We start from the raw sequence: 16,467 nt of genomic DNA, 5'->3' as shown, positions 1-16,467 counted from the left end.
ACTGTTTGCATTTTGACTGTGTTGCTTGTAGACTGACAAGATGAGCTATTTGCTGAAAAAGAAGCTTTTTTTTTTTTTTTTCCTTTGCTAAGATATTATGCCTAGAGTTCAAGACTTTGTTTTCCCAAATGGGCGACAGGGAACTTTCAAAACTGGCACCAGATTTCATTCTCAGATGACACCTGTTGTCAGCTCTGAAATCTTAAGCCCCTTTATAAAAAACAGTTATCTGCCTTTACTATCTCCTCCCTGGAAATTTCACAGCACTGATGGTTTTTATTCATCAGTTCTGTTTTCGTAAGGGAGTGGAAAATGTCAGTCTGTTAGCAGAGTTTGGCGGTATGCAATAACTTCAACCAGTCTAAAATTCTATATGAGAAAGAGTCTACAAGAGACTTGTGGCTGGCTTACTTTTGGCAGAAGAGCTGTCCACAGTTCCTGCAGTGGTGACGCCTCTCAGTGAGTGAAAACCGGACAGCGCAGCCAGAACAGCTGTCTCCCCCCTCGTCCTTCACCCAGTGATCAGCTGCAGATCGGCCTGGCTGATCGCTCACAGACCAGCTGAATACTCTGCCGCGACCATCACCAATAAGAATTCTGCTGTGATCCCTGCAAGAAAAAAGAAAAGCATTCCCTTGACAACCAGGGTTCAGTAATACACAGACATCAATGGCTGATTTTAGATGTCTGAATATTAAATGACATTTTACGACCAAGATATCATCTACTGCTCTAACCTAAAGAGCCGTAGAACAGCATTATGCCAAGAATGCTGTCTGCTTCATACTACATCTCCCGACAATGCCAAAAAAATGCGCCAGGTAATCTTTTGTGAGATACTCACTTAGAGATGCCGAGTGCGGTGATTTCCGCTGGATGTGCATTGTCTTTGCGATCAAATGCTGTGTGCATAGTTAGTTTGCTCCTAAACACTAGCTGACGCTCCCATCTGTATCCTAGAAGTGAGCAGGAAGTAGAAGGTGAAAAAGCAAATTTGCTTATTCTCATTTTTGTTACCTCCTACCTCCCCAACATAACCAGACACATGACATTGTAGAAAGGAAAAATCTTTCTCTCTCCAGAGACTGACAACTCTGAGACTCAGGTTTCACTCATGGAAAACAGCTGCTCCTTGGTGCATGCACAAAAGGAGAGAACACAATACAAACCCAACAGCCTCGCATTTCCCCATGTCCAGCTGGTAGTTGCAGAGAACGGTGACATATACAGTGAAACCCAGCAACAAAGCCTGACAGGACTGAGAGTGTTTTCCCTGCAATAGCCAAAATTAAGATTTCTGACTGTGGTTCATCTTTTTTCATAGCAGCCCATATCGCGCTGTGCTTCGGTTATGTGACTAAAATAGCACTGAAGACACACCAGTGTTTTGGCTACTGCTGAGCAGTATTTGCACAGTGACAACGTTTTCTCTTTTTTCCCCATTCTTCCTCCTCACACCAGCAAATAGTTTAGGGGTATGCAAGAAGCTGGGAGGGAACAAACACTCAGCAGCTGACCCCAATGGACCAAAAGGATACTGCATGTCAGATAACATCATGCTCAGCAACAGAACTGAGGGGAGGGCGTTTTTTAGTAAAGCAGCCATTTGCTCTGGGACTGGTCAGGCATCAGTCTTCTTGTGGGAGGTGGCGAGTGCCTTTGCACCACTTGTTCTGTTTTTTCTTCCTCTTTACTTTACCTTTTAGACTATCCATAGCTTGACCCATGAATTTCTTTGCTTTTGCTCTTACTATTCTCTCCCCCAATCCTGCTGCAAGGATGGTGAGTGAGCAGCTTAGCTGCCAGCCAGGGCAAATCCACCAGAGTTTCGCAGGGGAAAAAAGAAATCAAACAAAATGCAACCTCAGTAAACAAACTTTTCTCTTCATTGATCCTTTTGTAATTTATCAGCCAACACTGCTCAAAGCTGCAGACACACTGCCTTTTAGGTCAATGCTGACAGTATGTTTTTCTGACCAAGGAAGCATGCCCAATTTGTTTTACCTGGTTTAAGCTTGCTATAGTGCCGTGCTTCAGCATAGCTGGGGTGCGGGTGGTTAACCTGAGCATGGGGATGCACTTTTCCTTGTCCCTCAGAATAATTCACAAAGATAAAGCCATCTTTCTCATCCAAGCTGAGCTGGTCTGACCAACGCCTGGAGTCATCAGAGCCGCTGTCTGCTGACCATGCTGCTGCCACTCTGTTTGATGATGACCTAGGTCTGTGGCTGGTGCTGCCTGGTTGACTCTGGCTCTCCTGCGCTTTCACGTCCTGGTCGATGCACGGATCATCTGCGTCGGAGTCGCTGCTGTCCTCTTCGTGGGCTTCCTGCCCTGGATTCATGCAACAGGAGAGAGGATGTTGTTAGCTTATAAAGTGAGCTTTTATCCTTTTCTGCTGCTCCACTACAGACAACCCAACAGGTGCCACCACAGCATGACTAGAGGGAAACCACATGCTGAAATCTCATAGCCTTTGCAAGACATCAGTCTCCCACCATTGTAAATACCAGCAGGAATCACTATGCTGCTCATCATTTTTTTGCACCGGTCTGTCAGGAAACAGCATTCCTTAGCTGTAGGTAGTTCCTACAATAGTTCTTCTGAGGTACGCTATGAAAGAAACAATGAGCAAAACTTTTAAAACTACTTAAGTTAGGAAAAAAAAGTCCTCCTGCTACTAAGGAAACTTTACACACGTAAACATCAATAGAGACTCGGGTTGACCGAAAACCATCATGCAGACACGTTAACAACAAGCTTTGCTTGTAAAAACGCAACTGCCCCAGATGCTGATATTCCCAGCAACACTGAAAATCTGAGCTGTATTTATATAACAATTACTGATGAGTATCATAGGATCCACATCCAGATCATATGTTCAACATGAAGAGGAAAAGAGAAAGATGAATTAAACCAACGCCCTTAAAGCAGAGATCAAGTTCTTAAGCCTATAGAACATGTTATGGTAGGCATTGCTTGTCTAAACAACACAATGTTCTATCAGTAGATCTTAACTCTGCTGTTGTGCTATCATTTTATTTCAGGATAAAGAAATATATAGCTTTGAGACAATGGCAACATACATCCACTGGGTTCGCTGACAGAGAAATAACCCGAGAAAGGACCTTACTCCCCCACCCAAAAAAAATAAAGGGTGTGATGGCCATGATTTCCGTTACTCATTACAATACGAAATTACCATAACAAAGGTGGTGAATGAAAACTCAGATGCTCTGTTATGCCCAAAGGACATGTATTCTCCACTGAGAGAAGAACATCTATCATCTGTTCTGCACTGCACAGAATTTTACCTATACATAGAAGAGATCAGTTAAGAAGCAAATACCGAACTGTGGGTAGGAGACGTACCTATTTGTGCTTCCTGACAATCCTCTTGCATTTCCAGCACCTCTGCAGGCTCTGGAGCTGGTGTTTCTGGTACTTGCAAAAACTCCATCCGCCAGAACTGGAGGGACATGGGATAAGGCAACTGACACATACCGAACTCTTAAGAGTTCTTCCCAGCTACTTCTAGAGTTAAGAGGGATTATGGGAACCAAACACTGCTAGCACGACAGGCAGGTCACATCTCCCTTTTAAGTCCTGTTTTCAAGGGGGTGTAGGAAGACATCTACGCATGTGCATGAACTGTACAGGTGGAGCACACCAGTATAGGAGGACTGCTTTTGATACTAGCCAAGACACTGTCTTGGATAGACATGACTTAACTATTACAAAGGCATAAATTTATTTTTCCAAACAGTGATTCCTGGTACCTACCCTGACAACTCCATCTGAATGTCCTGTCACTATGACATTCTGGGTATCCCACTCATTCATCTCTGACACAAAGCAACACATGATTTGCTGGCTTCGACCAGTGAAAGTGTTCACGCTTGCGGTAGGGCTGCCATTAATACTCCATACATGGATGTAAGTGCCAGCACATGATACGATATCCCCCTAAAAAGACAAGTAACACCTTCATATTTCAATACAAGTCTTGGGTTTTAATTGAGCAAAAACATAAGCCAAATTTATTTAAGCATCTCACCAGGAACTTTTCAGTAGTTCCTGAGTTTGACCACTTAAAAAAACCTTGAGAATGATATGCATTTTTAAAAACTGTTCATACAGTTACAACCAGTCCATTGTATTTACAGCATATAATGAGTAGACCAATTCCTCCACTTTTCACAGCAGAAGCAGCCAACAGTATATTTTAAGTACCTGCCATTCCCAATTAAATGACCCAGCTCACGGTGCCCTCACTCTTTTTCACTGATGCACACTGCCTTTAATTTAATTTGTTTCTCTATTGGAAAAAGAGCAAAAGAAGGCCCAACTTCAACTAGTGCAAAAGGGAAATGGTAGCTGTGGTTTACCACACTGGCAACACTACAGCAACAACGAGCAGCTAATAAACTGTACCTCTTGCTACCCCCCTCTTGGCATTTCAGCACCATTTTATCTAGATTTCAGCCACTGGATTGCTCCAGAGGAAACATGGTCCATCCAGACCAGATGGGCCAACTAAGAAAGGTTTCATCTCAGGCAAATGTTTTGATGCTCATGGGCACTGGATAAATGGCAAGATGTAACTTATAGGAGTTTCAGGGAGAGGAGCTCTTAGGATACGTCTGTTTCCGCTATAATTGTCACCACAGCTTCATCTAATGCACCTTCTGCTTCCTTTAAATTAAGCCTAAGAGAGCAGAAATCAACCAAGGTCACATATAGTGCTCTCCTAGCTCCCGTGGCAGGTTTGACAAACCACTCTGAACACTGCATTGGTTACGCTGCTGCCAGCACTGTTAATAAGCTCTGCCGAGCTCAAGTCGCTCTGCATGGAACAAAACCGTGTGCTCCTCTGGACAAACAATGAAGATTATTCCCTAAACCAGGTCATTCGTTTTAATGTGAGTTATCAAGTTTCCCCACATTAACAGAAGAGCCTAGTCTGCTTTTCTTCAGTTTAATAATTTCTGACTCTTGCCTATTGCTCCCACCACACTTGGGTGAATGGTGCTTGTTTCTTACCGTTAATTCATTTATACAGAGTGCTGAAACTGGAGCCCTGTGACCTCGAAGCTGCGTTAGAAATGAGAGTTTATTCAAATCCCAAATGATGCAGGTGCGATCCCGTGATCCACTCACAATTATGTGATAAGCTAGTGATGCTGTTAAGCATGTGACAGTGTCAGTATGACCCAGTAATGCCTGCAAAACAAAAACCAGGAGGAACATAGTGCAATCAGGAGAGAGCACAAGAATGACTACATTAAACCTGAAGAGATTCAGGTAAAGTAAACATCAATAACCTATCAGAAGATCCAGCTGGACTGAGACTGGAAGTATTTGGATGTGACTACTTCCATAATTGAAATGAATAGGAGTCATTTTCTGAAAACAGGAATTCATTGTAAATATCAAACGGCTCCTATTTAAACATCTGTTGATGTTTGAGAGAAGATGAAGGAAGAGAAGAGAAGAGAAAAATTACAATCAAAAAGTCAAGGTTAATTGCAAGGAGGGGAAGTTACAAGCAGCTGCTTTGAGAAGACCCATCTTTTAGATTTTAGGCCTCAACTAACCATTGAAACAGGAGTCTGGAATACAGTTGGATTTTTCGCATTTATCGAGTTACAAGTCATCAGATAAGCTGCAGCGACTGGTCTTGCATTTACTCTGACCCCACTGCTGCAAGAAGATGAAAGCAAAGCAACTTGATTACACTACCCTGAAACTCAGGTTATGGTGTTTTATCTTGCAGCACTCATAAGCAAACAGCTTTGGAAACACAGCTTTGAACAGTCATTGTTGGAGACCACTGTTGGGAAGTTAGTTAAAAATTCTCTAAATTTCTTCTGATTAGTTTGAGCTGAAGCTTTCCACTAGGAAAAAAAATCCTATTATTAAGATGCTACCAGGAACAATAGCACTTATAATCTGACTACCTAGAACAACGACACGCAGCTTCTAGAATACTTTGAGATTTTTTTTTTTGGTGGTGGTGTGCTTGTTTGTTGTATAAAAAGATGATGTCTTGAATTAACAAAGAAACAACAATATGAGGCTATCCTGAACAAGTATACTATGCTCCACAAACACCATATTACTGTCAGAAAGCGCAAAGTTTTGACCAAAAATATAATTTAAACATAACTCCAAAAGAAAAGACAGAAGTACTTAGAAAAAGGAAAATGAACAGTTGAGAGTCTCCTTCACTGCCATCCCTGACAGTTTTCAGATGGGAGCAGCACTACAATAACACAGATTATTTCACACAAAATACATCTTTATACTGTTGTTAACATTGCTACCCAATTCCCTGCTTCTCCAAAAAGCTCATAGTGGTCAACTATCCTCAAACTAATGCAATTCTGAAGACCCAGTTTGCCAATTTTCAATGCAGATCAGTATCTTGACTACTTAGATTTCCAAAGGTCTACTTGATTCACTGTTCCAAAGCTTACTGAGCAAGCAATACTCCTTTCATACTTCCTTGGATCTTGGAACATAGTTTGCCTAATAGGCATCTTCATTGTACTTTACCTGTTTTAGTGTGAGGGCTTTAGCTTTTTCTTTGGAGATGCCCATTTCCCACACGCACACAGCTGTGCTTGTTCCCCCAGTGATAACTAGTTTGGGGCTGGGACAAATGGCACACAGTATCTGACCCCATTCTGACAAACATTCATAAACAATTACTGCCTGGAAATAAAGAAAACAAAGAATTACTCACAGAATTGGAATTTGGTAGGAAAAAAAAAAGCCCAAGTGCCACCCTGAATGCTGGACCATTAAGTAACTAAGATATCATTGCTGCCCCTTTTACATTTCCCACAAACAGGAGTAATTCCAGCTTCACCCATAAGATGGCTCTTGAGAGAACACAAGAGGTGAATTTTACTGGCATTCTTTAATTCATTATTTTTTTTCAGGCTTGTTAAAAATTATTATGAATTAGCTTATGTCATTCTGCTCATGTTCTCATGAAGATGACCAGATGGGGGCAATAAAACATACACAGTACAAGCAAATATTATTTCATTGACATGCAAACTAAGTTTCCATTCTTGGATTTCTTTCGCTATTGAATAGTTGATTGCTTTCAGCACTAAAACCAATTTCAGATGACAAACCTTGTCTGACTCGTAGGTACCCAGTCTACAGCTGAGGTCTGCATAGCCCCAAGCAAAAGTTTTATTCCATGTAGGTGGGATGAGAACCTTATTCTGTTCTACTGCCAGAATGCCTTTATCAGTACACACGATCTGTCCCACAGGCTCCTTGAGCTCTAGAAAACAAGATGCAGTTATCTTTTACTGAATGCAAAGACAGAAACTGTCTGATCCCATTAAATACCCGATGCTCTGCAAAAGCCAGAGATTATACAATTGCTCTGGTCCCACCTTCAATGCTGCATGAGGTGTCCTTCAAGCTTAACATGGCACAGATGTTATCTCTCTGACATTTCTCATTAGAAATGATTGCACCATTTTCAGCACAATTAAAATATTACTTTTTTTTTTTTTTTTGGTATTGATGCCAACATCATTTTGGGCCCCTCACTACAAGAAGGACATTGAGGTGCTGGAGCGTGTCCCAAGAAGGGTAACGAAGATGGTGAAGGGTCTAGAGAGTAAATCTTATGAGAAACGGCTGAAGGAGCTGGGGTTGATTAGCTTGGATAAAGGAAGGCTCAAGGAAGACCTTATGGTACTTTACCATTACCTTAAAGGATGCCATAGTGAGACAGGGATCGGGCTCTCCTCTCAACCACCAAGGGATAAGATAGGGGGGAAATGGCCTCAGGTTGCACACCAGGGGTGGTTTACATTGGATATTAGGAGATATTTCCTTACTAAAAGGGTTGTGTGGCACTAGAGAAGGCTGCCCAGGGAAGTGGTTGAGTCACCATCCCGGGAGGTCTTTGAGAGACGTGTAGATGTAGAACTTAGTAGCATGGTTTAGTGGGTGACTTGTCAGTGCTAGGTTAGAGGTTGGACTAGGTGATCTTAGAGGTCTTTGCCAGCCTGGATGGTTCCATGATCTTGGACAAATATTCCCACAGTCTACATTCCTAACTACTTACCTATTTATTTATCTAATTTTGCAAATATAGATTAATGGCTTCCTGTTTTCCATAGCCCCACTACGTTCTGTGTAATGGTACGTCCTTTTCTTTTTACACCATACACACATTCATTTAAACAACTACGACATAAAACACTGCATAGGATTTACCTACCTCATGGACAATTAACTTTTGTTCACTGCAATATCACATATGAGGTCAAAACCCACTTTTTTGGTTTCACTGCAGCAACCAACAACATCCTTTCCTGCCAACATTCTCAGTATTTCTTGGCACTCAGAAAAACAATCCTTCTGCTGTAGCAAGTAACAAACAGTGAAGCCTCTGCTGGCCCAGAAACAAAGTACTCTGAATATCCTTCAGACACCTTTGCAATTTGCTTCGAACACTTTTTGTCCACATTAAAACTTGAAAGAGGTGCTTAGGCCCCATTTTATCTGTGTCTTTTAAGAAGTTACACGCAATTGGAACAGATTTGGCACTTTCCAAGTATAGTTTAAGCTAAGTAATAACAACCTTAGGCCATTAGGGTATTTTAAATTTCTTTCTCTCAAATTTACAAGAATTATGAATAAAAGTTAAAACTAAACAAAATATGGAAAAACACTCTCGTTGAAACTCTGAAAGCTCTGTGAAAGAAACAGAAATAAGTGTTGTAGCTTTGTGTTTTACCTTTCACTGGTGCAAGAGATGGTCGAAGGTTGTCTAAATGATGGAAAAAAATCTTGTCACTTGTGGAACCAGGGGGTACAGAGGTTCCTGCAACCTCTCCATTCAGTCGGCTTCTAACACGCTTTGGAGGGTGTGGTTTTTTAAAGAGCTGAAATTCATCAAAAAATTACTTGTGATCAAAAATTACAGGTTTGCAAGAACACCATCATAAAAAGATCAGTAGTGTCCCATTCACCTTATCAAAATTCTACAGATCAGTAAATTTTACTTAACTGTCCTCAGTGTTCATGGACTCACCACTATTCAGTGTTCATTAATAATTTATAGTAAACATTTTGATGAGACTTCACCAAATAATACAAAAAACAACTAGGGTATAAAGAGCAAATTATTTTTAAAGCTACCTCCAGCTGCAAAAGCAGATGATGTAAAGCAAGCAAGGATGCCAAAAGTGATTCATAAGATGATGTCAAATTCTGTTGCAGGTTTCCTCCAATAATTTCAAGTGAATTGGTCAAAATCAGGTTCTTGTTTAACACCCTAACATTTGCCCTCTTGTCACTCTTATCACTACTGTGCTGTTTATTTTTGCCACATTGCCTGTTCTGATATATCTTGTGGCTCCTGTGAAACCATGTGCTTTTGCTACAGTCTAGAGCTCCAAACCTGCATTTGTGTTCCCAGTGAATTGTTGAAGGTATCTGTAGTTTCCACCAGATCAAGGATTGGAAAAATTAACTCAAGACATGAAAAAAATTTAACTGAATGATAAAAGACAAATAAACAAAAAAGCCTGCAGCAACATCTAATTCAAGGGGAAAAAAAATCCTCCCCAAAAAACTAAAAACTCAAAGTAACACTTCATTAAGTATACTAATTTAGTGTAATCTCTCTTTAAGAGTACTCAAACTTTAAAACTGCACATAAAAGATAAATCTATGCATGAATAGTACAGGACCTTTAAGTGTCAATCCTTGTAGAGGAAATACTGAGTATTTTTTCAACAAATTCTCTGAATAAAAGATGTGGTCAAACCCAATATCTCCTAGAGCTGCTTTAAAATAATTATGTACAGAAATTATTTTATTACAGGATATGTTGAAATACCTAAACACCAGACTTTACCTTAAAATGTCGTTTTCATTGTTCCCCCCAACATTAAGTGGTATGCTTCACAGCAGCAACGTACTCATTTTTCCCATGCCTTTTTTTTTTTTTAATTTAACTATAATTCATTTCACCTTTATTTTGACAGTGCGAAATGGAAAAAAGACATTTCCATCTCGTGAGCAAAGCTCAGAATTTATCTTAATTGTATCTGTTTTGGAGATGCAAATGATTCAACATCCCTGGAAGAAGATTTATGGACATAAACTTCCAGGAAGCTCCTCCTTTTCTCTTAAATGTATTTCAACTCGAGCATCATCTTGCAAATAGAAATTCTGCAAATGGTGTACCTGCTTTGGTATCTGTCCGAAGTTATTAATGAATCCTATAGTAGCTGTCTCTTTTAATGGATCATTGATGTTGTATATGTCCACTTGCCCCTCATAGAAGAGATGATGAAAGACATTTACAGCTTCGACTGCCGCAGGACCTTGCTGTTTATAGCCAAAGATCAAGTCAATCCACTCATGCAGATGTGCACTCACAAAGTCACATTCCAGAGCCTGAAATTCAAAGTGCATGCATTAAAACTAGCCATGTCAGTCATCGGTCAAGTATACTACACCTGCCATAATGAAAGAAGCAGAATACATTGATATATTCTCTATTTTTTTTTGTTAAAGCCGAAGCACCTCTTGTCTCATCTTACTCTCTAGCCAAAAATGAAGGGGAGTAAACACCAGCTCTGCAGCCATTTGTAACAAATAGCTGTCAACCCAGAACACGTGGACTGGCTGGTAGCTGTGACTGCATGAATCAAGACAGGTTTCATTCACAGTGTAATGTCACAACTGACATTTTCCACTTCCATTATTAAAACTCAAATTACCTCCCGATGAACTCTGATAAATTCACGAGGGTCTCCTTTTGCCCATGGGGGAAGTATTACATCTCCAAGTTTAGTGCCATTTTGTTTGCAACCTGTAAAAAAACAAGCAAAGATTTGGAGACAAGCACTGAAACCACATAGCAATAGCAACAGTTAATTAACAACAACAAAATCTAACACCTTTCCTTTTTAAAGAAAGGCCTTTCAGACTTTTATTTTAAATACTATCTAATTTTTAAATGTCAGGCAGTAAAACCTGAAAAATTCTGACTTGGTTATTCATGTGTGATAGTCAGCATGAGTAGAAAATGAAGAACTCAAATATTCCTTGCAAAGGCTTTTGAAGTTGACAATACTGTTTCAGAGTATGCAAAGCAAACAATTTTTCTAGCCTGGGGAGTTGACTAGATTACTCAGTTTTCTTACAGCTTCACAACATAGAAGTCTGAACTCAAAACCTTTACATTTCCTAATGAAGTGCTCTTTGAACACGACTTCTTGTCTTAATATTTCTAGTTATGTACATTTCTTATTTCCTCTCCCTGCCATCAGAAAGACCTAATGTAGCATGCAAAAGATCATGAAAACAGCCAGTCCTGTGGTCTTTTGTGGCCACTACACAATCTGAGCCCCATGCTGTTGATTTAGCTTGCACAAAAGCAGCCAGCCCAGCTACTGGAAGTTGATGCCCAAGAAGCCGTCCATCTGGTGGCTACAGCAATCACTGCACCAAGGCTCAGTGCTGATCTTTTTTTGACTTGCATGTTAGAAATTGTTTCATGAGGTAAACATGAATAAACACGACAGACTGGATTTTAGAGAGGAAAAATATTCTGTACTTGGCATCTGTTTAGTGTGTATACAGCAGCGGACATGTCAACTGGGTTTATTTTAAAGGCAAATAAATCCTGGTATGAGACAGCTTAACAGCAAACTGTACTGGGAAGACTTGGTGGAGCAGCTCTTTGGCTCCAAATTTTTCTTCGCAATAGAAACAATCCGCATTAAACAATGACATTGTTGTTTTACCCATGGGAATGGCTACACTCTGACAGTACAGGCTGAATACTCATACACTGACCCTGCCAAGCTGCCACAAACTTTACACTCAAAGACGGTGGTCATTCCTCTGGGCATGTCCTGGACACACACATTCATCAGGATCCTAGAGAGATCCCTTCCCACCCAGAATATTAAATGGTGGCATGTTTCAATTACTGAAACCTTACTCCTTACAACTTCCCACTCATATTCTTGTGTTGTCACTTGTCACTGAGAGACAATCCCACATTTTGTACTTGCTCAGAGGAACACCGGCAAGCTTCCAGGTTTACACAGGTGCACAAGTAGTACATTGGCCCAACAGAAACATTCCTTGCATAATCTAATCAGGCTTTTAATGTTTTCTTATCTCTTTGTTTGGGAGAAAGGGAGTGGAAGGGGACTGGGATAATTATGAAGTTAACACAAACTGAAGTCTCATGCAGGTTTTTATTTTTACAGTAGTTCAGAACAAAGCTTGTCCTACTGTTGTTCTAAATGTTGATAGAAGAAATTCTAGTAATCAGATGTATCCACCTAAAATTAGCAGATATAGAACTAAATGAACAAGACCTCAATATTTAATGGTAATGGCCACACCTTTCTGTCTGAAGAATACTTGGGAGATGTGTTTTGTCTTTCCCTACTTTTTTTTTTGCTTTTGTTTTTGTACATTTGCACTTCCAATCTCTAACAACATTTCGAATTAAGGATTTGAGGCTATTGAAACACACCACCCAATTCATCTTTCTTATTGCTATTAGATTCACAGCACAGAGCTGAGAGAAGCTTAAAGCTGCTGATAAGAGTGACATACACTCTAATGAATATTTATCTCCTACGGACAATGTCTGTGAAACTTGACTCGTTAAATAATTACTGTCACAGAAGTCAAGTGCCACATTTCAACAAAAGCTTTGGAAACACTTTAAGAGGAAGTCCTAAAGTGAATGCTATCAAACAGATTTCCCAAAGCCTAAAAACGGCATAAAGAAAATTAAGAGTAAGGCAGAGTACATTTCTCGATGCTCTAACTTTCAAAGCCCTGAAAAAAAGGTTATAAATATTTTTTTGGGTAATAAAAATCTTTAGTTAAACTGAGAAAGGTCTTTTTAATATGATAGCTATGTTTAGCACTTCTTAAATTTTGAACTCTTTCTCAAGGCTTTTAAACCTAGCGTTATATTATTTCCATTACCACCATAATACACTGCAAGACTTAAGAGATTCACTTAGCAGAGATGTATTCTTTACTGGTGAGTGCTCTGCAGTGCACTGTTGATCTCTCTTGCAGCTTTGTAAGCTTCACTTAGTTAAAGCAGAGGTTTAGAATTAGTTTCTTAGATTCTTGTTATTATCTGTCACCCACACTCCAAGCAGTTATTTCAAACTGCTGTTGAGTCTTTTATTTTCTTTAATGGATTAAATCTGTGAATAATAGACCATGTTTGGTCTATTTTACATATGTGAAAGTAAAGTATGTCTTAAAATAAATGATCAAGATTTTAACATAATCTTCTCATAGGAAAAACGAGAGGGACTTTTGTCAGGGAGTGTTTTGGCCTACCTAGGTCAAAATTGTTGGAATTGAGCAGGAACTCAGGGAGGTAGAAAAATTCCGGGATGAGCTCCTTCACATCTGCCATGTTGTGCTTTGATGCTGAATACCAGGCCTCCCGGACACTGTGAAACATTCGGTCAGCCAGGTCAAAGTGACCACCCTGTGGGACAAAGCAAGAAGCAACTGATCATCAGAGTAGCTTGGACAAATTTGCTGTGCTGAGAGAAGGCAAACCAGAACATACTCTGCCTAATAAATACATCATAAAACATAGCATGTTTCTTCCTGTAACACAAAGAATTTTAACTGCTGCATTACTTTATGCTGTGGAACACAATAATAGTACACAAAGTATGAATACAGAGATCTACCAAATTTTAAGAAGAGAGACACCTAGTTCTACTTCGAAGTTTAGTCTCTTCTGGCGAAACACCGTCCCAAAGAAAAAAAAAAATGTATATGTATATATTTTGCCTGGTGACTTCTGTCCAGGAAAATATTGGAAACCCAGTTGACTGAGCCCAGTTACCTGTCAAACTGCCATAAGATGCCAGGCTCTGCAAATTTTGGTTTATTTTAACACTCAGTACTGAATTGCATCTTGGGATAGAAGTATAGGTTTCAAATAAGCATCTTTCAACACCTCCACAGTAAACTGAAGAACTGGCATAAGATTCTTTCAATGGCAGACAAATAAAGCACAACGAGAAGTGTATTTGTCTTTACAATAAAACCTGCTTTGTTTTTTTGTCTGGAGCTATTTTGTTCCATACATTTTTCTAAATGTTTGAACTACATGACAAAAGGTGAATTCCATTACACCTATTACAAATAAACATCAAACATCCTGAAGGTTTTTGGACCTATCCTACCTGCAATCACTCAAGATATTTTTTCTAACATATTTGATGAGAACAAAGCAGACTGATCACATTTTTCATGTAGGTCTCAAATGTACAGCAGAAAAGCAACAGGAAATAAGGTCTTGTACTTTTTACCTGTAGCCGTAAAAAAATCTGTGTAAAAGGCTCCATCCGGACAAGATAAGAAGCCACTATCATGGCAGATGAATAGTGGGTCCCGTAATGATAAGCTGGAGTTTCACCTGCCAAAAATTAAAAATCATCAACATAGAAGAAATAAAGAAGTTAAGTAACAGAAGTTAGGTGACAACAGTTACTGGTGACAGCACTAACTAGTGATGCATTGTATTTACTCTGTGACCTCAGACACTTAAAAATGGCATTTGTAATTTTCATTCTTGGGAAATTGAAAACCTTGTGTTCTGTCACGGCCACCACTTAAGTTTTAGCTGCAGTGCAGTAGCTTTAATACAATGAGCTTCTGTCCAGCAAGACTGCATGGTTACTCATTTTTTATTTTAAATACTTCAAATGTTACAATGCAGCTACAGTGATTTCTTTTTGGTCGCTCTGGAATTAAAGGCTCAGTCAGAAATACATCTCAGAATTGTTGGCTACAGAATTTGTAGAGCTTTCACTGTCTTAATTTCCTGGCAAAAAAAATCTGCATAAATACACATAGAACACGATTCATTTCTGAAAATGACTGTCTTAGCCACCTGCTGTTGTTTGATGCAGAACAGCATCACAGTAGTTAAACAAGCTTGTGCTGCGTATAAAAGCACAGAAGAATAACTACTGCATATTATAGCTGTTTTGACAAACTCACAAGTTTTATTTTCAATAGATAAGGAAACTCTAAATGGAGAATACGCAACTCAATTGCTTATCACTTGGAAGCATTACAAACTTAAGAACATAACAGTATGTGTATTTCTTTTGGGGGGTGGGTAGCAAAGAAAAAGATGCTTCCTTAACAGAAAAATATTCATTAAACTAAGAAATGAAAAAGCTAGAGCCCTGATAATGCAAAGTTCTCATAATCCTCTGTACAATTTATTGTCTTACAGCAGCATTCAAACATAGTCAAGGAGACAACTGACTGCATGCTTAGTATGTACTCGCCCATATCTAACATTTAGACAAGGTGGAACTGTTCTCAATATACAACTGTTTTCTCTTCAATTTTGCATATAAAAACATGCTGTCCAGATTTTATATAAACAACAATGGAACAACAACAAACATACCATCATCACCACCCCTTAGAAACAAGTATTAAATAGAAGCAAAGTCACACACACACACACACAAAAAAAAACAACACCCCCATGGTAGAGCTCTGTATATCCAAATCCAGAACTCTTGACCCTTATAATGAAAATCTATGACTCCCTCCCATCACATGGCAGGCATGTGCCCCTCTCTTTTTCCTGCAGGATATATCATTGCTTACCATTGGGATCTTCCCAGTCTTTGTATCGTTTTTTGTACTGGGCTAACCGGTCTTCTGTTTGAGCTCCCATGGGCTTGGCCAGGTTTCTGAATGTCCTGGGATTTGTAAGGTCCAATTCCTTTTAAAATAAAATGAACACCAATTCTATTTAGAAAATGAATGCTTTCTCCATAGGCATAACATCCTTCAGGATACAGTGCAGAAAACTACTGCAGACTTACAGGAACCACTGCAGTCTTGCACATTGTTACATGAAGAAGAAGCAATTGCCTTAGAACATGCTAAGCACCTGTGCACAGCCCAATAACTGTAAAATGAGGATGGGCAAGGACCCGCCTGCATGGGACAGCTAAGCACCTCTAATATCCTACTCACTGATAGCGTGGGCTGGACATTGTAAAACAGATAAAATCTAAAGACTGCAAATACGGATAAGTCTGTTTTACCAAGGCAGTGCAAGCCAGCTGTAGTATCTACAAGCATCAAATGCGTAAAAGATTACTACTAAGTTGACAAGATATTTTATTTACCTCTGAATCATAGTCTGCGAGGATCCAGGGAAAGACAGGGTACTGCATAAGATCATTATATGATCTGCCTGCCAGAGTGTTTAAGTGCATCAGGTACTGGAAGTTACTGATTTCTCCTCTCTGAAGGAAGACATAACAGTGTTGAACAGTCCGCTTGGCAATAATCAACTAAGCTGCCAGACTTTTAAGATGTTCAGCTCTCTCCAAACATATGAAACTGAATTCAATGTTACAATGCCTACTC

General features: G+C 39.6%; 1 protein-coding gene across 9 annotated transcripts in view; it reads right to left on the bottom strand.

Annotated features, from left to right (window-relative positions):
* WDFY3 (WD repeat and FYVE domain containing 3) overlaps positions 1-16,467 on the bottom strand; it is a 171,424-nt gene that overhangs the window by 4,142 nt on the left and 150,815 nt on the right. For all 9 annotated transcript variants that reach the window (XM_066996496.1, XM_066996493.1, XM_066996495.1 and 6 more), the window contains 15 exons: positions 16,224-16,343; positions 15,694-15,811; positions 14,373-14,479; positions 13,381-13,534; positions 10,773-10,864; positions 10,234-10,446; positions 8,777-8,924; positions 7,149-7,303; positions 6,559-6,717; positions 5,044-5,223; positions 3,784-3,966; positions 3,373-3,469; positions 2,005-2,334; positions 845-956; positions 412-609 (listed from right to left, as the gene is read on the bottom strand). In XM_066996496.1, coding sequence (XP_066852597.1) covers positions 412-609; positions 845-956; positions 2,005-2,334; positions 3,373-3,469; positions 3,784-3,966; positions 5,044-5,223; positions 6,559-6,717; positions 7,149-7,303; positions 8,777-8,924; positions 10,234-10,446; positions 10,773-10,864; positions 13,381-13,534; positions 14,373-14,479; positions 15,694-15,811; positions 16,224-16,343 — 2,366 coding nt within the window. The remainder of the gene's footprint in view (positions 1-411; positions 610-844; positions 957-2,004; positions 2,335-3,372; positions 3,470-3,783; positions 3,967-5,043; positions 5,224-6,558; positions 6,718-7,148; positions 7,304-8,776; positions 8,925-10,233; positions 10,447-10,772; positions 10,865-13,380; positions 13,535-14,372; positions 14,480-15,693; positions 15,812-16,223; positions 16,344-16,467) is intronic.

The sequence above is a fragment of the Anser cygnoides genome, chromosome 4 (assembly GCF_040182565.1).
Source record: "Anser cygnoides isolate HZ-2024a breed goose chromosome 4, Taihu_goose_T2T_genome, whole genome shotgun sequence".
Classification (NCBI taxonomy): Eukaryota; Metazoa; Chordata; class Aves; order Anseriformes; family Anatidae; genus Anser; species Anser cygnoides.
This window is presented reverse-complemented; position numbering and strand designations above follow the sequence as displayed.